Source organism: Apodemus sylvaticus, chromosome 6 (genome assembly GCF_947179515.1).
Source record: "Apodemus sylvaticus chromosome 6, mApoSyl1.1, whole genome shotgun sequence".
In the NCBI taxonomy this organism is placed as follows: domain Eukaryota; kingdom Metazoa; phylum Chordata; class Mammalia; order Rodentia; family Muridae; genus Apodemus; species Apodemus sylvaticus.
The window spans coordinates 43,997,168-44,019,004 of record NC_067477.1 but is presented as its reverse complement, the minus strand read 5'-3'; the positions used below and the strand labels follow the sequence as shown (position 1 = coordinate 44,019,004).

At 37.0% G+C, this 21,837-nt stretch overlaps 1 protein-coding gene across 3 annotated transcripts in view; it reads left to right on the top strand.

The window, feature by feature from the left end:
• The window catches only part of Gphn (gephyrin), a 447,337-nt gene that overhangs the window by 107,945 nt on the left and 317,555 nt on the right, over positions 1–21,837 (top strand). For all 3 annotated transcript variants that reach the window (XM_052185596.1, XM_052185597.1, XM_052185595.1), the window contains exon 2: positions 2,121–2,199. In XM_052185596.1, coding sequence (XP_052041556.1) covers positions 2,121–2,199 — 79 coding nt within the window. The remainder of the gene's footprint in view (positions 1–2,120; positions 2,200–21,837) is intronic.

Below are 21,837 nucleotides of genomic sequence, written 5' to 3'. Positions count from 1 at the left end.
TTTTGTTGTCTCATATTAATCATTTTTAATTATCTAGAGGTATTTAGAATAATAAAAGGTACTTAACATTACAATGACAACTCCCTGTGATAACCTATTTAACAGTGATTAAATAGGGCTGGTGAAATGTCTCAGTGCATAAAGATGCTTGCCACCATGTTAGTGACCTGAGTTTGATTTCCAAAACCTACATAGTGGAGAAAGAGAATGCATTCTGGCAAATTACTCTCTGACCAAGTCATATGTGATATGTGCTTTCCCCACTCACTCTACCCATAAGATGGACAGTAAGGCGCACAAATAATATGAATAGACATTTCTCAAAAGGAGAAATAGAAGTACCAACAAATTAATGGAAAATGCTCAGTAGCATAAACCACATGGAAATATAAATGAAATATCATCTTACCACACTGGGTATATAAAAAATAATTAACTGGGCATAATGGCACATACTTGATTTAAAATCTGTTTATTTCTTTAAGATGTTATTTATCTAATTTCTTCATTGTAAAGTTATCCTTTTTGATTCATAAATACCCCGTGGCACCTCCCCTAGTCTCCATAGCGTTCTTACTACTCATTGTTAGCTCTCTTTCTCAGGGACTGGCCACTGGGTATCAGCAAATTACTCTTCTAGACAGAAGAACAGAAAATCCACATTTATTTATTTATTTATCTATTTATTTATTTATTTATTTATTTATTTTTGTTAGACATATTCTTTATTTACATTTTAAATAATTTCCTCTTTCCTGGTTCCACCCCTGCCCCTAAAAGTCCCATAAGCCATCTCCCCTCCCCTTGTGTCCCAATCAACCCCCTAATGCTTCCCTGACCTGATATTCCCCTACACTGCTGCATGGAGCCTTTCCAGGACCAGGGGCCTCTCCTCCCTTTGATGTCCAACAAGGTCATCCTCTGCTGCCTATGCATCTGGAGCCGTGGGTAACACCATGTGTACTATCTGGTTGATGTTTTTGTCCCTGGGAGCTCTGGGAGTACTGGGTGGCTCATAACATTTTTCCTCCTATGGCACTGCAAACCCTTTCAGCTCCTTGGGTCCTTTCTCAAGCTCCCCCATTGGGGACCCTGTGCTCAGTTCAATGGCTGGCTGAGAGTGTCCCCCTCTGTATTTGTCATGTATTAGCAGAGCCTCCCAGGTGACAGCTATATCCTGCTCCAGTCAGCAGGTACTTGTGGGCATTGATAATAGTGTCTGGGTTTTGTAACTGTATATGGGATGGATCACTAGGGGATGTAATCTCTGGATGGTCTTTCCCTCAGTCTCTGCTCCACACTTTGTCTCTGTATCACCTTCTGTGGATATTTTGTTCTCCCTTCTAAAAAGGACCAGAGTATCCATACTTTGTTCTTCCTTCTTCTTGGGCATCATTTGATATGTAAATTGTGTCTTGGATATTCTAAGCTTTTGGACTAATATCTACTTATCAGTGAGTGCATACTGTGTGTGTTCTTTTGTAACTGGGTTACCTCACTTAGGATGATATTTTCCAGTTCCATTTGCCTTAGAATTTCATGAATTCGTTGTTTTTAATAGCTGAGTAGTATTCCATTGTGTAAATACACCACATTTTCTGTATCTATTCCTCTGTTGAGGAACATCTGAGTTCTTTCCAGCTTCTGGTTATTATAAATAGGGCTGCTATGAACATAGTGGAGTATGTGTCCTTATTACATGCTGGGGAATCATCCTCTGGGTATATGCCCAGGAGTGGTCTAACAGGGTCCTCTGGTAGTATTATGCCCAGTTTCTGAGGAACTGATTTCAAGAGTGGTTGTACCAGCTTGCAACCCTACCAGCAGTGGAGGAGTGTTCCTCTTTATCTACATCCACGCCAGCATTTTAATTCTTTTATATCTTACATTTATATAAGGTTATGGTGTTTTAATTAGGTAGTTGTCATTGAAATGTTGGCTTTATTGAGATGTTGTTGGTTATTAACATATTTGTCCTCAAATTAACATGCAAAAAAATGATGCTGATGTTTAGGAAAGAAATACAAAGGATACATTTTATTTAAAATTACATTTAGCTAAAACTAACTATAGTGAAACATAATCAAAAATTAATTTTTCTTTCCTCTTTTCTTGTTTAGTGAGTGATAGCTGCTTCAGGAATCTTGCAGAAGACCGCAGTGGGATAAATTTAAAAGATCTTGTCCAAGATCCTTCTTTGTAAGTATTTGGTTTTTATCACCAAATATAATTTAAACTTTATTTTTGATTTATCTAAAAAATAGTTTTCACAGCTAATTTTCAACTTTTTCTGATAATTTATTACATTTAGTGAAATCTAATGCAACATACACATATATTTCATATAAATTTATATTTATTTATATTTATATGAAAAACATTATAAAACATAAGCAAAGATGGTGCCATGCTGAAAGATTGACTTTCAAAACACTCAAAACTGGTGACAGCAATGTGGGAGTAGATAGTTGTCAAAGGAATTGCTTATTAATTGATTTGTTTGGGGAGGTGAGTATAAATTTGCTTAAATCAATTTTAAGTTTCTTGAATATCTCATTTATGACAACTATACTTAAAAATTCTTGAATATTTGTAAAATCTATATATACTTAAATGGATTAGACCACATTTAATGTTCCATAATAGAAAACTGTGTACCATAGAAAGTTTGGAGTTTTGTAGCTTTTAGCCTAAGCCTGCCTCCAAGTCACAATCTTCCTGCCTCTGCCTCATAAATGACATGGATTCCAACCCACTGTGTTCCTTCCTGTTCTTTAAATTGTTATTTGTTGCTTTTTTTCTCAGATCAATAGCATTCCCTTTAAGCATATATTTTAGTATAAGGTAATTATCTCTTAATTTCATTACTTTTTGAATTTTATGTTTATCTAAGAAGAATTTCAAAAAAGCAGACCCCAAAAGATTATTTCATACTATAGATTTAACATGACAGTATCCTGAAATTAACAAAACATATATAATGTATCCACAATTTTACATAACAAATTACAGAACTGCAGTGAACTGGATGAATTTGTTTGAACATAGTCCAGAAGGGATGCCATAACAGAAAAGAAATATGAGAGCATCCCAAATCTGGCAGGACTATTTTGTCTTGTTTCTAATTTGCATTAATGGGAGCAAAGTTAGACTTGTAATATCGAGATGGGGTGATATCTGATAGTGTCTTTTTCTCTGGGCAATTTTTGTATATCTCTATTTTGTAGGTGTTAAAAGTAAAACCAAGTAGGATTTGACACTTATTTAGCTGATTAATGTAATTGTTTAAATTACCAATGTATATGCATACAAAATTTCTAAATAAATAACCATTTTAATAGCTTGATTTCTATTTCTGATGAAAAATTTAATATTATATGCTCTGCTTTATGCATGATTTGTCCATTTCTGTTATGTGATAAGGCCTTTTTAGTTTGATATTATGTTTCTATCAATAACATATCTACATGTATGTTATTTTCAGTTATTTAAGAAATTATACTACCTGGGGAATAATTTAACTTTTTCCCTCTTTCAGTAAAGTAACACACATTGTTTTTTTTCCTTAATTGGATATTTTATTTATTGACATTTCAAATGTTATCGCTTTTCCTGGTTTCCCTTCCAGAAACCCCCATCCCATCCTTCCTCTCCCTGCTTCCAGAAACCACCATCCCAACTACACCCACCTCCCCACCCTAACATTCCCCTACACTGGGGTATTGAGTCGTCACAGGAACAAGGGCCTCTCCTCCCACTGATGCCAGATAAGGCCATTCTCTGCTACATATATAACTGGAGCCAAGGGGCCTCCATTCTTTGGTGTATTCTTTGGTTGGTGGTTTAGTCCCTGGGAGCTCTGGTGGTACTGGTTGGTCGATGTTGTTCTTCCTATGGGTTGCAAACCCCTTCAGCTCTTTTAGTCTTTTCTCTAACTTCTCCATTGAGGACCCAGTGCTCAGTCCAATGGTTGGCTGACAGCATTTGCCTCTATATTTGTCAGACTCTGTCAGAGCCTCTCAGGAGAAAGACGTATCAGGCTCCTGTCAGCAAGTACTTCTTGGTATCAGCAATAGTGTCTGGGTTTGGTATCTGTATTTGGGATGGATCCCCAAGTGGGACAGTCTCTGGATGGCCTTTGTTCAGCCTCTGCTCCACACTTTGTCTCCATATTTCCTCCTGTGAGTGTTTTCTTCCCCCTTCTAAGAAGGACAGAGGTATCCACACTTTGGTCTTCCTTCTTGAGCTTCATGTGGTCTGTGAATTGTATCTTGGGTATTCCAAGCTTCTGATAATATCCACTTGTAAGTGAGTGAATACCATGTGTGTTCTTTTGTGACTGGGTTACCTCACTCAGGATGATACTTTCTAGTTCCATCCATTTGCCTACAAATCTCATGAAGTCATTGTTTTTAATAGCTAAGTAGTATTCCATTGTGTAAATGTACCACATTCTCTGTATCCATTTCTCTGTCGAGGGACATCTGGGTTCTTTTTAGCTTCTGGGTATTATAAATAATGCTGCTATGAACATAGTGGAGCATGTGTCCTTATTACATGTTGGAGAATCTTCTGGGTATTTGCCCAAGTGCTATAGCTGAATCATCAGGTAGTACTATGTTCAATTTTCTGAGGAACTGCCAAACTGATTTCCAGAGTGGTTGTACCATCTTGCAATCCCATCAGCAATGGAGGAGTGTTCCTCTTTCTCCACATCCTCTCCAGCATCTGCTCTTCCCTGAGTTTTTTATCTTAACCATTCAGACTGGTGTCAGGTGGAATCTCAGGGTTGTTTTGATTTGCATTTCCCTGATGATTGAGAATGCTGAACATTTCTTTAGGTGTTTCTCATCTATCCGGTATTTCTCAGTTGAGAATTCTTTGTTTAGCCCTGTACCCCATTTTTAATAGGGTTATTTGGTTCCCTGGAGTCTTAAGTTCTTGAGTTCTTTGTATATATTAGATATTGGCCCTCTATTGCACGTAGGATTGGTTAAGATCTTTTCCTAATCTTTTAGTTGCTGGTTTATCCTGTAGACAATGTCCTTTGCCTTATAGAAGTTTTGCAATTTCATGAGGTCCTATTTGTCAATTCTTGATCTTAGAGCATAAGCTATTGGTATTCTGTTCTGGACATTTTCCCCTGTGCCCATGTTCTCAAGGCTCTTCCTTCCTTTCTTTTCTTTTAGTCTCAGTTTATCTGGTTTTATGTGGAAGTCCTTGATCCACTTGGACTTGAGCTTTGAACAAGGAGATAATTATGGATCAATTTGCATTATTCTACATGCTAGCTGCCACTTGAGCCATCACCATTTGTTGAAAATGCTGTCTTTTTTCCCACTGGATGGTTTTAGCTCCTTTGTCAAACAAAGATCAAGTGACCATAGGTGTGTGGGTTCATTTCTGGGTCTTCAATTCTATTACATTGATCTACCTGCCTGTCACTGTACCAATACCATGCACTTTTTAAAAATCAATATTAAGTTCCTCAATGGTGATTCTGTTAGAAGTTTGTTTATTGTTGAGAATAGTTTTTGCTATCTTGAGGTTTTTGTTTTTAATTCCAGATAAATTTGCAAATTTCTCTTTCTAACTCTATGAAGAATTGAGTTGGAATTTTGATGGGGATTTCATTGAATCTGTAGGTGCTTTCTGCAAGATGGCCATTTTTACTGTGTTACTACTGCTAATACACAAGCATGCTAGATCTTTCCATCTTCTGAGATCTTCTTCGATTTCTTTCTTCAGAGACTTGAAGTTCTTGTCATATAGATATTTCACTTGCTTAATTAGAGTTACACCAAGATATTTCATATTATTTGTGACTATTGTGAAGGATATTGTTTCCCTAATTTCTTTCTTCGCCTGTTTATTCTTTTAGTAGAGGTAGGCCACTGATTTTCTATCAGTTAATTTTATATCCAGCCATTTTGCTAAAGTTGTTTATCAATTTTAAGAGTTCTCTAGTGGAATTTTTGGGGTCACTTAAGTATGCTATCATATCATCTGCAAATAGTGATATTTTGACTCCTTCCTTTCCAATTTGTATCCCTTTCTGCTCCTTTTGATGTCTAATTTCTCTGGCTAGGACTTGAGTATTGTATTGAATAGGTAGGGAGTGAGTGGGCAGCCTTGTCTAGTCCCTGATTTTAGTGGTATTGCTTCAAGTTTCTCTCCATTTAGTTTGATATTGTCTTTTGGTTTTCTATATATTGCATTTATTACATTTAGGTATAGGCCTTGAATTTCTGACCTTTCCAAGACTTTTATCATGATGGGGTGTTGAATTTTGCCAAATGTTTTCTCAGCATCTAATGTAATGATAATGGGTTTTTTTTCCCCTTTCAGTTTGTTTATATAGTGGATTGCACTGATGGATTTCCATATATTGAACCATCCCTGCATCCCTGGGCTGAAGCCTACTTGATTGTGGTGAATGATTGTGTCAATATTTTCTTGGATTTGGTTTTGCGAGAATTTTACTGAGTAATTTTACATCGATATTCATAAGGGAAATTGGTCTGAAGTTCTCTTTCTTTGTTGAGTCTTTGTGTGGTTTTGATATCAGAGCAACTGTAGCTTCATAGAACGAATTTGGTAGTGTTTTTTCAGTTTCTATTTTGTGGAGTAGTTTGAAGAGTATTGGTATTAGGTCTTCTTTGAAGGTCTGATATAACTCTGCACTAAATCCATCTGGTCCTGGACTTCTTTTTGGTTGGGGGACTATTAATGTCTCCTTTTATTTCTTTAGGGGTTATGGGACTATTTAGATGGATTATCTGATCCTGAGTTAACTTTGGTACCTGTATCTGTCTGGAAAATTGTCCATTTCATCCAGATTTTCCAGTTGTGTTGAGTATAGGCTATTGTATTAGGATCTGATGATTTTTTTTTTTTTTTTTTTTTTGCATTTCCTTGGGTCTGTTGTTATGTTTCCCTTTTCATTTCTGATTTTACTCATTTGGATACTGTCTCTGTGCCCTCTGGTTAGTCTGCCTAAGGGTTTATCTAGCTTGTTTATTTTCTCAAAGAACCAGCTCCCAGTTTGGTTGATTCTTTATATAGTTCCTTTTGTTTTTACTTGGTTGATTTCAGCCCTGAGTTTGATGATTTCCTGCCTTCTACTCCTCTTGAGTATATTTGCTTCTTTTTGTTCTAGAGCTTTCAGGTGGGCTGTTAAACTGCTAGTGTATGCTCTTTCCAGTTTCTTTTTGGAGGCACACTAAGTTATGAGTTTCCTCTTAGCACTTCTTTCATTGTGACCCATAATTTTGGGTATGTTGTAACTTCATTTTCAGTAAATTCTCAAAAGTCTTTAATTTTATTCTTTATTTCTTCCTTGATCAAGTTATCATTGAATAGAGTGTTGTTCAGCTTCCATGTATATGTGGGCTTTTTATTCTTTTTGTTGCTTTTTAAGACCAGCCTTAGTCCATGGTGATCTGTTAGGATGCATGGGATTATTTCAATGTTCTTGTATCTGTTGAAGCCTGTTTTGTGACTGATCATATGGTCAATTTTGAAGAAGGCACCATGAAATGCTGAGAAGAAGGTATATTCTTTTGTTTTAGGATGAAATGTTCTATAGATTTTCTTTTGAGGAGTATGAAGAGTCCTTCATTACCTGTTTTGATAAATTTTGGTTGAAAGCCAATTTCATTTGATATTAGAATGGCAAATCCAGCTTGTTTCTTGGGACTCTTTGCTTGGAAATAATTTTTTTCCATCCTTTTACTCTGAGTTAATGCCTATCTTTGCCAGTGAGGTATGTTTCCTGTATGCATCAAAATGTTGGGTCCTGTTTACCTATCCAGTCTGTTTGTCTATGCCTTTCTATTGGATCCATTGATGAGTCCATTGATGTTAAGAGACATAAGAAAAGTGATTGTTGCTTCCTGTTGTTTTTGTTGTTAGAGGTGGAATTATGTTTGCGTAGTTATCTTCTTTTGTGTTTGTTGAAAGAAACTTTCTTTTTTGCTTTTTCTAGTGTGTAGTTTCCCTCCTTATGTTGGTGTTTTCTATCTATTATTTTTGGTAGGGCTGGATTTGTGGAAAGATATTGTGTAAATTTATTTTTGTCTTCAATATCTTGGTTTCTCTATCTACAGTAATTGAGATTTTTGCTGGGTATACTAGCCTGGGTTTTTGGCATTTGTGTTCTTATGACATCTGCTCCACATGGTGTTTTAAGTTACAAACATTAAGCTGTTTCTTCTGAAAAAATGTCTGTGATATATAAATACTTTTATTTAAACTATACACCGTTGGATTCTTTATACAGCTTAATTTTCTTTACTTTCAGAACTGTTTTAACTGTATGCTATGCTTGGGACAAAAAAGTTATCTCATTTTGTTTTGAACTTCTTTCATACATCTTCAGAAATTTATGTATTTATTATACATTTTTGCCTGCATATATATCTGTGTACCATGTATCTGAAGTACCAGTGGAGGAAACAGCATACTGATTTTATATATATATATATATATATATATATATATATATATATATATATATATATATATATATATAAAATATATATATTGATTTTATATATTATGAATGAATTATAATGTTAAGTTTATGTAGAACAAAAATTAGACAAAGTACTTGTGTGTGTATATGTGTGTGTGTATATATATATATGTATATATATATTTCTTAAACATGAAAAATGGTGTTTGCTTATATATTCATAAGTTTTACTAATTTTGGTGGTTAGTTTGTTTTCTTTTTTAATTTTTTTTAAAAATTCATTGAACAGGGAAGTAAAGGGAAATAAAAATACTTTATGTTAAAATTAAAGATTTACATAGAAAATATTTCAGATGAAAACATTAAAATTGACAATTTTCATGGAAAATTAAAGAGTAAAGTGGTAGACATGTAAAACATTGCTAAATTAATTGAAATATGGGATAGAAACATTTTATGATAGAATTAAAGATTTACATGGAAAATATTTGATAAAATTGTAGAAAAATGTAGAAAAACATGTTAGAATTGAACATTATCATGGAAAATTTCATATAGATATAATAATGGTAAGTATAAAAGTATTCCTAAGTTAACTGAAAGTGGAATTATAAACATTTTCTGATAAACTTGAAGATCTACATGGGAAATATTTCTTTTTTTTTGATATCTTCCACATACATATTTATTTTTTGTGACTTTTTATTTATTTATTTTTTTGTCTTTTTTTTTATTCGATATATTTTTTATTTACATTTCAAATGATTTCCCCTTTTGTAGCCCCCCACTCCCCGAAAGTCCCATAAGCCCCCTTTTCTCCGCCTGTTCTCCCACCCACCCCTTCCCACTTCCCCGTTCTGGTTTTGCCCTATACTTCTTCACTGAGTCTTTCTAGAACAAGGGGCCACTCCTCCTTTCTTCTTGTACCTCATTTGATGTATGGATTATGTTTGGGGTATTCCAGTTTTCTAGGTTAATATCCACTTATTAGTGAGTGCATACCATGAGTCACCTTTTGAGTCTGGGTTACCTCACTTAGTATGATGTTTTCTAGCTCCATCCATTTGCCTAAGAATTTCATGAATTCATTGTTTCTAATGGCTGAGTAAATCTACAAGATTGTGTAGATATACCACATTTTTTGCATCCACTCTTCTGTTGAGGGATACCTGGGTTCTTTCCAGCATCTGGCAATTATAAATAGGGCTGCTATGAACATAGTAGAACATGTATCCTTATTACATGGTGGGGAAACATCCAATGGAAAAAAGATAGCCTTTTCAACAAATGGTGCTGGTTCAACTGGAGGTCAGCATGCAGAAGAATGCGAATTGATCCATCTTTATTGCCTTGTACTAAGCTCAAATCTAAATGGATCAAGGACCTCCACATAAAGCCAGACACTCTGAAGCTAATAGAAAAGAAACTGGGGAAGACCCTTGAGGACATCGGTACAAAGAGAAAATTTCTGAACAGAACACCAATAGCGTATGCTCTAAGATCAAGAATTGACAAATGGGACCTCATAAAATTACAAAGTTTCTGTAAGGCAAAGGACACCATCAAAAGGACCAATCGGCAACCAACAAACTGGGAAAAGATCTTCACCAATCCTACATCAGATAGAGGGCTAATATCCAATATATATAAAGAACTCAAGAAGTTAGACTCCAGAAAACCAAACAACCCTATTAAAAAATGGGGTACAGAGTTAAACAGGGAATTCTCACCTGAAGAACTTCGGATGGCGGAGAAGCATCTTAAAAAATGCTCAACTTCATTAGTCATTAGGTAAATGCAAATCAAAACAACCCTGAGATTTCACCTTACACCAGTCAGAATGGCTGAGATTAAAAATATACAGCAAACCGGTAGCCAGCATCAAACTAAATGGAGAGAAACTTGAAGCAATCCCACTGAAATCAGGGACCAGACAAGGCTGCCCCCTTTCTCCTTATCTTTTCAATATTGTACTTGAGGTACTAGCTCGGGCAATTCGACAACATAAGGAGGTCAAAGGGATACAAATTGGAAAGGAAGAAGTCAAACTATCATTATTTGCAGACGACATGATCGTCTACCTAAGTGACCCAAAGAACTCCACTAGAGAGCTCCTACAGCTGATAAACAACTTCAGCAAAGTGGCAGGTTATAAAGTCAACTCAAGCAAATCAGTGGCCTTCCTATACTCAAAGGATAAGCAGGCTGAGAAAGAAATTAGGGAAATGACCCCCTTCACAATAGCCACAAACAGTATAAAGTATCTTGGGGTGACTCTTACCAAACATGTGAAAGATCTGTATGACAAGAACTTCAAGACTCTGAAGAAGGAAATGGAAGAAGACCTCAAAAAATGGGAAAACCTCCCATGCTCATGGATCGGCAGAATCAATATAGTTAAAATGGCCATTTTGCCTAAAGCACTATACAGATTCAATGCAATACCCATCAAAATCCCAACTCAATTCTTCACAGAGCTAGAAAGAGCAATTATCAAATTCATCTGGAACAACAAAAAACCCAGGATAGCTAAAACTATTCTCAGCAACAAAAGGAAATCTGGGGGAATCAGTATCCCTGACCTCAAGCAATACTACAGAGCAATAGTGTTAAAAACTGCATGGTATTGGTACAGTGACAGACAGGAGGATCAATGGAACAGGATTGAAGATCCAGAAATGAACCCACACACCTATGGCCACTTGATCCTCGACAAAGAGGCTGAAAACATCCAATGGAAAAAAGATAGCCTTTTCAACAAATGGTGCTGGTTCAACTGGAGGTCAGCATGCAGAAGAATGCGAATTGATCCATCCTTGTCTCCTTGTACTAAGCTCAAATCCAAATGGATCAAGGACCTCCACATAAAGCCAGACACTCTGAAGCTAATAGAAAAAAAACTGGGGAAGACCCTTGAGGACATCGGTACAGGGAGAAAGTTTCTGAACAGAACACCAATAGCGTATGCTCTAAGAGCAAGAATTGACAAATGGGACCTCATAAAATTACAAAGTTTCTGTAAGGCAAAGGACACCATCAAGAGGACAAATCGGCAACCAACAAATTGGGAAAAGATCTTCACCAATCCTACATCAGATAGAGGGCTAATATCCAATATATATAAAGAACTCAAGAAGTTAGACTCCAGAAAACCAAACAACCCTATTAAAAAATGGGGTACAGAGTTAAACAAAGAATTCTCACCTGAAGAACTTCGGATGGCGGAGAAGCATCTTAAAAAATGCTCAACTTCATTAGTCATTAGGGAAATGCAAATCAAAACAACCCTAAGATTTCATCTTACACCAGTCAGAATGGCTAAGATTAAAAATTCAGGAGACAGCAGGTGTTGGAGAGGGTGTGGAGAAAGAGGAACACTCCTCCACTGCTGGTGGGGTTGCAAATTGGTACAACCACTCTGGAAATCAGTCTGGCGGTTCCTCCGAAAACTGGGCACCTTACTTCCAGAAGATCCTGCTATACCACTCCTGGGCATATACCCAGAAGACTCCCCACCATGTAATAAGGATACATGTTCTACTATGTTCATAGCAGCCCTATTTGTAATTGCCAGATGCTGGAAAGAACCCAGGTATCCCTCAACAGAAGAGTGGATGCAAAAAATGTGGTATATCTACACAATGGAGTACTATTCAGCCATTAGAAACAATGAATTCATGAAATTCTTAGGCAAATGGATGGAGCTAGAGAATATCATACTAAGTGAGGTAACCCAGACTCAAAAGGTGAATCATGGTATGCACTCACTAATAAGTGGATATTAACCTAGAAAACTGGAATACCCAAAACATAATCCACACATCAAATGAGGTACAAGAAGAAAGGAGGAGTGGCCCCTGGTTCTGGAAAGACTCAGTGAAACAGTATTCAGCAAAACCAGAACGGGGAAGTGGGAAGGGGTGGGTGGGAGGACAGGGGAAGAGAAGGGGGCTTGCGGGACTTTCGGGGAGTGGGGGGGCTAGAAAAGGGGAAATCATTTGAAATGTAAATAAATTATATCGAATAATAAAAAAAAAAAAATTCAGGAGACAGCAGGTGTTGGAGAGGGTGTGGAGAAAGAGGAACACTCCTCCACTGCTGGTGGGGTTGCAAATTGGTACAACCACTCTGGAAATCAGTCTGGCGGTTCCCCCAGACTTTTTATTTTTAAATAATGTATTTTTCTTTTTTGAACCTTGCATATATACATCTATTTTTAAAATTTATTTATTTTCTATATTCCTTGTTTATATTCCAAATGCTTTCCCCTTTCCCTCTTCCCCCCTCCCCATATGTCCCATAAGCCCTCTTCTCTCCACCCAATCCCCAATCACCCCCTCCCATTTCTCTGTCCTGGTACAATGCTGGATCAAGCCTTTCCAGGACCAGGGCCCTCTTCTTCCTTCTTCTTGGGAATCATTTGATATGCTAATTATGTCTTGAGTATTCAGAGCTTCTGGACTAATTAATACCCACTTTTCAATGATTGCATTCCATGTGTATTCTTTTGTTATTGGGTTACCTACCTAAGGATGATATTTTCCAGTTCCAACCATTTGCCTAAAAAATTCATGAATTCATTGTTTTTAATTACTGAATAGTATTCCATTGTGTAAATATACCACATTTTCTGTATCCATTCCTCTATTGAGGGACATCTGGGTTCCTTCCAGCTTCTGGCTATTATAAAAAAGGCTGCTATGAACATAATGGAGCATGTGTCCTTCTTGCATGCTGGGGAATCCTCTGAATATATGGATATCCTCTGGATATATGGATGTAAGTTGAGCTTAGTACAAGGAGATAAGAATGAATCAATTTGCATTCTTATGCATGCTGACCTCCAATTGAACCAGCACCATTTGTTGAAAAGGCCATCTTTTTTCCACTGGATGTTTTCAACTCCTTTGTCGAAGAGCAAGTGACCATAGGTGTGTGTATTCATTTCTGGGTCTTCAATCCTATTCCATTCATCCACTTGCCTGCCACTGTACCAATTCCATTCAGTTTTTAACACTATTACTCTGTAGTATTGCTTGAGGTCTGGGATACTGATTTCCCCAGAAGTTCTTTTACTGTTGAGAATTTTTTTTAATATTTATATTTTCTATATTCTTTCTTTACATTCCAAATGGTTTCCCCTTTCCCAGATCCCCTCTCCTCGTATGTCCCATAAACCTTCTTCTCTCCACCCATTCTCCAATCACCTCCCTCCTTTTTCTCTGTCCTTATATTCCCCTCTAACACTAGATCAATCCTTTCCAGGACCAGGACCCTCTCCATACTTCTTCATGGGAGTCATTTGTTATGCGATTTGTGCCTTGGGTATTTAGAGCTTCTGGGCTAATTAATATCCACTTATCAGAGATTGCATTCCATGTGTATTCTTTTGTGAATGGGTTACCTCACTTAGGATGAGAATAGTTTTAGCTATCCTGGGTTTTTTGTTATTCTAGATGAATATGAGAATTGCTCTTTCAAACTCTGTGAAGAACTGAGTTGGGATTTTGATGGGGATTGCGTTGAATCTGTAGATTGCTTTTGGCAAGATTGCCATTTTAACTATATTATTCCTGCCAATCCACGAGCATGGAAGATTTTTCCATTTTCTGAGGTCTTCTTCGATTTCCTTCTTCAGAGACCTGAAGTTCTTATCATACAGATCTTTCTTTTGTTTAGTTAGATTTACAACAAGATACTTTATATTGTTTGTGGCTATTGTGAAGGCATCATTTCCCTCAGTTCTTCCTCAGCCTGCTTATGCTTTGAGTATAGGAAGGCTACTGATTTACTTGAGTTGATTTAATAACCAGCTACTTTGCTGAAGTTGTTTATCAGCTGTAGGAGTTCTCTGGTGGGGTTTTTTTTTGGGTCACTTAAGTAGACTCTCATATCATCTGTAAATAGTGATAGTTTGACTTCTTCCTTTCCAAGTTGTATCCCTTTGACATCCTTATGTTGTCTAATTGCTCTAACTAGAACTTCAAGTATTATATTGAAAAGATATGGAGAGAGAGAGCAGCCTTGTCTAGTCCCTGATTTTAGTGGGATTGCTTCAAGGTTCTCTCCATTTAGTTTGATGTTGCTACTGGTTTGCTGTATATTGCTTTAACTGTATTTATGTATGGGTCTTGAATTCCTGTTCTTTCTAAGACTTTTAGCATGAAAGGATGCTGAATTTTGTCAAATGCTTTTTCAGCATCTAATGAAATGATCATGTGGGTTTTTTTCTTTGCTTTTGTTCAGGCAGTGGATTGCATTGATGGATTTCTGTATACTGATCCATCCCTGCATCACTGGGATGAAGCCTACTTGATCATGGTGGATGATCGTTTTGATGTGTTCTTGGATTTGGTTGGCGAGAATTTTATTGAGTATTTTTACATCGATATTCATAAGGGAAATTGGCCTGAAGTTCTCTTTCTTTGTTGGATCTTTGTGTGGATTTGGTATCACCATAATTGTGGCTTCGTAGGAGTTGGGTAGTGTTTCTTCTGTTTCTATTTTGTAGAATAGTTTGAAAAGTATTGGTGTTAGGTCTTTGAAGATCTGATAGAATTTTGCACTAAAGCCATCTGGCCCCATGTTTTTTTTTTTTGTTTGTTTGTTTGTTTGTTTTGTTTTGTTTTGTTTTTTGGTTGGGAGACTTTCTATGACCCCCTTTATTTCTTTAGGGGTTATGGGACTGTTTAGATGATCTATTTGATCCTGATTTAATTTTGGTGTTTGGTATCTCTCTAGGAAATTGCCCATTTCCTCCAGATTTTGCAGTTGTGTTGAGTATAGGCTATTGTAGTAGGATCTGATGATTTTTTTGAATTTTCTCAGTTTCTGTTGCTATATCTCCCTTTTCATTTCTAATTTCGTTAAATTGGATACTGTCTCTGTGCCCATTGGTTAGTCTGTCTAAGGGTTTACCTATCTTATTGGTTTTCTGAATGAACCAGCTCCTGGTTTTGTTGATTCTTTGTATGGTTCTCTTAATTTTTACTTGATTGATTTCAGCCCTGAGTTTGATGATTTCCTGTCTTCTACTCCTCTTGGGTGAATTAGCTTCTTTTTGTTCCAGGGATTTCAGGTGTTCTGTTAAGCTGCTAGTGTATGTTCTCTCCTGTTTCCTTTTGGAGGCACTCAATTCAGTGCTACGAGTTTTCCTCTTAGCACTGCTTTCATTGTGTCCCATAGATATGGGAATGTTGTGCCTTCATTTTAATTAAATTCTAAAAAGTCTTTGATTACTTTCTTTATTTCTTCATTGACCCCTTGGTATCATTGAGTAGAGTACCGTTCAGTTTCCATGTGTATGTGGGCTTCCTGTTGTTTTTGTTGCTACTGAAGACCACTTTTACTCCATTGTGATCTGATAGGAGGCATGGGATTAGTTTGATCTTATATTTGTTGAGGTCTGTCTTGTGACCAATTATATGATCAGTTTTGGAGAAGGTGCCATGAGGTGCTGAGAAAAAGGTATATTCTTTTGCTTTAGGAAGAAATGTATATATATATATATATATATATATATATATATATATATATATACACAATATATATATATATATATATGCACACACACATACATACATACATACATACATACATACATACATACATATAAAATCCAATTGGTCCAAAGCTTCAATTAGTTTCACTGTGTCCCTGTTTAGTTTCTGTTTTCCTGATCGGTCCATTCAGGAGAATGGAGTGTTGAAGTCACTCACAATTATTGTGTTAGGTGCAATGTGTGCTCTGAGCTTTAGTAAAGTTTCTTTTATGAATGAGGGTGCCCATGCATTTGGAACATAGATGTTCAGAATTGAGAGTTCTTCTTGGTGGACTTTTCCTTTGACCAGCAAGATGTGACCTTCTGTATCTCTTTTGATGACTTTAGGTTGAAAGTCAATTTTATCTGATATTAGAGTGGCAACTCTGGCTTGTGAGACCATATGCTTGTAATATTGTCTTCCAGACTTTTACTCTAAGGTAGTGTTTGTCTTTGACACTGCAGTGTGTCTCTTGTATGCAGCACAATGTAGGGTCCTATTTCCTTATCCAGCCTTTTAGTTTATGTCTTTGGGGGGGGGGGGGAATTGAGTCCATTGATGTTAAGAGATAATAAGGAATAGTGATTATTACTTCCTGTCATTTTTGATGTTATTTTTTATATTTGATTGGTTATCTTCTTTTGGGTTTGATGAAAGAAGGTTACTATCTTGCTTTTTCCATGTTGTAGTTTCCCTCCTTGTATTGGTGTTTTCCCCCTATTATCCTTTGTAGGGCTGGGTTTGTGGAAAGATGTTGTGTAAATTTGGTTTCGTCATGGAATATCTTGGTTTCTCCATCTATGGTGATTGAGAGTTTTGCTGGATATAGTAGTTTTGGCTGGCATTTGTGTTCACTTAGAGTCTGCATGAGATCTGCCCAACATCTTTTAGCTTTCATGGTCTCTTGTGAGAAGTCTGGTTTAATTCTGATAGGTCTTCCTTTATATGTTACTTGGCCTTTTTCCTCTTAGTGCCTTTAATATTTCTTTGTTTAGCACATTTGGGGTTTTGATTATTATGTGACAGGAGGTATTTCTGTTCTGGTCCAGTCTGTTTGGAGTTCTGTAGGCTTCTTGTATATTCATGGGCATCTCTCTCTTTAGGTTAGGGAAGTTTTCTTCCATAATTTTGTTGAAGATAATTGCTGGCCCTTTAAGTTTCTCATCTTTACCTATAATTCTTAGGTTTGGTCTTCTCATTTTGTCCTGGATTTCCTGGATGTTTTGGGTTACAAGCTTTTTGAATTTTGCATTTTCCTTCACTGTTGAGTCCATGGTTTCTATGGTATCTTCAGCATCTCAGCTTCTTTCTTCTATCTCTAGTACTGTTGTTGATATTTGCGTCTATGGCCCCTGATTTCTTCCCAAGGTTTTCTATCTCCAAAGTTTTCTCCCTTTGCGATTTCTTAGTTGTTTCTACTTCTGTTTTTAGATCCTGGATGTTTTTGCTCAATTCCTTCACTTGATTGTTAGTTTTTTCCTGTAATTCTTTAAGAGCTTTTTGTGTTTCCTCTTTCATGACTTCTGCCTGTTGACCCAAGTTCTCCTGTATTTCTTTAAGTGATTTTTGCATTTCCTTCTATCTTTTGATCCATATTCTCCTGAATTTCTTTAAATGATTTTTGTATTTCCCTTGTAAGGGCTTCTAACTTTTCATCCATTTTCTCCTGTATTTCTTTAAGAGATTTATTTATGTCCTTCTTGTGTTCCTTTAACAGCATCATGACCAGTGATTTTAAATCCAAATCTTGTTTTTCTGGTGTGTTGGGATGTCCAGGACTTGCTGTTGTTAAAGTATTGGGTTCAGATGCTGCCGTATTGCCTTGATTTTTGTTAGTAACGTTCCTACCTTTGCCTTTTGCCATCTGATTATCTCTGGCATTGGTTGGTCCTGTTGTCACTGGCTGGTGCTTGAACCTCCTGTGAGCCTGTAAGGTTATTTCCGCACCACTGGATGACTGGGTTTCCCCTGACACAGATTGCTAATTTGCTGCCCTCCTCTTGGGTGTAGTTGGAGCCCTCTTGTGTCCTGCCCCAAGCAATGTTATATTCGGGTTGTCTCTGTGAACCTGGTGCTGTTTGCTGTTTATCTGCTCCGTCAGGGAGCGAAGATGGCAGCAGCGATGCCCTCCAAGTGCCGACTACCCCGCAGGGCACAGGACCCACGCCTGACTGGCACACAGACGAACCGCTGATCTACCCAGGTCCTGGGCGCAGGGTGCAGCCCCGGGGTCTGTGTCCCCAGAGATCTTAAACTCGGGATATCTCAGTACCTGGGGCCACTTGTCCTGTCCAAGCGGGAGTGAAGATGGTGGTGGGGAGTTCCTCCGAGCGCCAACTACCCTGCAGTTAGTTTGTTCTTTTGGTATTTCTAGAACACTGCCTTATTCCCCTGAGTATACTTGTCATCTCACTGTAGCGTCACTGATTAAATGATGTTTTGGTCCCTTGGATCATGACATTAAATATGAAGGAAAGACTAGATTGCTTTCTGGGAAGCAGTCATCTCTAAATATATACTGTGCTTTTCTGCTGGTATTAAGACAGGTTGCTAAGGAGAATTGAATTTCTTAAAAATGTCAGTCAGCAGAGGGTAAACAGTGGCTTCTGGAGCAGTGATTCCCTGTAAAAATGGGCGTTCTCACACCCTCTTTTCATAAAGGTTAAAATGCACTTAACAGTTTTAATGAATCTTGTAGGAAATCTCAATTTAAAGTATCTTTCAAGTCTTTATTATATGAAATAGAAGAGTTTTTGTCTTTTATATTTTTGTTTTACTGAAGACAGATTTCATTTAATATTAATGTTTTTCTAGCAACAACATTAAGCATTCCTGAGTTTTCAATTTGCTACTCACAGTTTTTTTTAATTCTAAAAAGCTAACCACAGCTGTATTAATAAGTAATACCTTTAAATGTAAGATTTTCTCAGTTTCATTTTTTACAAATTAGATGTTTATTTGTCTGCAGTTTGTATATTATAATGATACAGTCTACCATTATATATCATAGGTGGTGCCATTATATGTTAAAGCTACAATCCCTAAAATTTTAATTGGGCTTTTAAAAGGATATTTTCATTTTCCTCTTCCTCATTCCTGAGAGTAACTAATTTTTCATTACATTTTTTTAGCACTCACTCAACCAAAAAATATTAGTGATGCTTAAATTTTTTGGTAACTAGGTTTACCTTTGATCAAGAAACATACTACGGAAGTTGCATAATATGTTTTAGCATAAATCATATAAGATGACAAAATAATTAGTGAAATAGCAACGTGAAATAAGAAAGGAGTTTAGTAAGCTCTCCTGTAATCATCTCTTTACAGATAGGAAAAGTTACACTGCTTTTTATACATTTAACAATGTGTACAAGAACTAAGACAGTCAGCTGAGAGACCATAGTGCTTGCTGTTACTATAACAATCTGAAGAAGACATGAAGAAAAGAGTTACCTGTGTTGCTTCCCCCTCCCCCAACATTTAAATAGTCCAACAAGGAAAAAAGTCTTATGCTTGGTGGAGCGAGAGAAAATCAAGTACATGTACTTGATTACTCCATTATTCTTTTTTTTTTTAATTTTCTGTATTCTTTGTTTATATTCCAAAAGCTTTCCCCTTTCCCAGTCCCCCCCCCCCAATATGTCCCATAAATCCTCTTCTCTCCATCCATTCTTGTCATATTAAAACCTGCTATTTAGCAAAGGCCCATGATCTCTGCTATTGGCAGACAAATACTTGTGGACTAAGTTACTTGATCTAAGTTTAAGCAAGTGGCTGGTTATAGTCTTTACCCTTTCTCTAAATTTGAGAAATGGAATGTAGAGAAAGATTTCATTTACCAGTGATCAGACTACAAAAGCTGATATAGGGCTTTGGTATATGCCCTGGGAAAGAGTAGGATTTCTGTCTGCATTATTTATACCCTAGTATAGATCTGGATTACACTTACTCTCTTCTAAAGTGTGTGTCGGCGCCTGTGTCTCTGGGATGCAAGCCAGCTGAGCATAAGCCCAGATGGCCAAATTAACTGCCTTTACCAACCCTACCATATCCTAACTGAACTACAATCTTGGCAAGCATAGTGTGATACAAAAGCCCATTCCCTGGTAGAATGATCAAGGCACATGCACAAAACATTGCTCTTTAAATTAGCTGGACTAGTGAAACTACTGGATAGATTGCCAAGCATGATTGCAATTCCATCCACTGGCATAACTCTGGGTTGTGTGCAATCCCGATAGAGCATATTTTAATTCAGATAGCTCTACATGCAGCTGCTTTCTTTGGTTAGGCCTGTGTGTATCAGTGGAGGCAACTCACATCAGTGTTGGTCCTAACCAGTATTCTCCTAGTCTTCAAAGGATGTGGGTTCAGAGTATGACAAAATTAGTCTATTGGGTAACCACAAATGTGATATAGGAGCCTGGGTTGGCCCATCCATGGTGACTTTGTCTCAAGCTGGGTAGAATCCCACAGTGATTAACCATTGCTGGCAACAGAAAAAAGTTTGTAAACATAGATTAATATATTTATATACTCCCAGTCTTTCTGAAAAAAACACACTAACATTATATTTTGGATAAACTGAGGACTGAATTAACACTCTAGTCCCTAGATAGTGACAGAATGCCAAAAGTAGATGCTTCAAAATTCTAGAACTGAGCTTCATCTAATTCTGAATAACAGCTGTAATTATAAACTCAGGGGAAATAAACAACCTGCTTAGAATTTTTTGGTCAAAAAGGCACCAGCAAAACTGGAATAAGAAGAATGAACCACCAGTATTTAGTATTCAATCTGAAAAACATCAGCAATTTTCAGGACATCATTTCCTTACTTCCCAGCGAAAATAAGGTGCTGACAATGTCAAGAAATAATCATTGTGGGAGTATTCTCAGATTTGATTAAAGGCATCTAACTCTGGTTGGTTGATACTGTTCTTCCTATGTTGTTGCAAAACCCTTCAGTTCCTTCAGTCCTTTCTCTAAGTCCTCCATTGGAGACCCTGTGCTCCATCCAATGGTTGGCTGCGAGCATCCACCTCTGTATTTGTCAGTCTCTGGCACAGCCTCTCAGGAGACAGCTATAACAGGGTCCTGTCAGCAAGCACTTCTTGGAATCCACAATAGTGTCTCCAACACATGAAGGTACCCATGGCCGCAGCCTCATGGGTGGCAGAGGATAGCCTTGCCTGGCATCAATAAGAGGAGAGGCCCTTGGTCCTGTGAAGACTCAGTTCCCCAGTGTAAGGGAATGCCAGATCAGTGAGGTGGAAGTTGGTGGGTGAGAGGGGGTGTACCTTCATAGAAGCAGGGGGAGAGAGGATGGGATAGGGGGTTTTCAGAGGGGAAACTGGGAAAAGGGATAACATTTAAAATGTAAATACATAAAATATCTAATAATTAAAAAAAAGAAGACTTCTACCTCAAGGAAACTGAATGTGCTTGAGGAAAACAGGAATGTCTTAGTACTTAGCCATGCGCTCAGTCATTGAGCTAGTATATAAGATAATAGAGATCTGCAAACAGAGTTTTGTAATTAAACACATGTTCTCAATCTGAAAGTAAAAACATAGAAATAATCATCAGTTAGTGAGTTCAGAGCAGGCTTTTGGAAAATGTGTAATTGGAAGAAAAAGGATAAGGAGGAAAAGAGAAAGTTTGTGGGAACTTTGTTTAGAGAGTAAGGAGTTCAGGGATATAAAAATACCAAAGGACTAGAAAGTTTATTAAAAGAAATAATAGAATTAAATTTACATAGTCTAGAAAAGCATTGAAACTTAGAGGTACAGAAAGGTCAAATGTTATATGGCAGATTTAA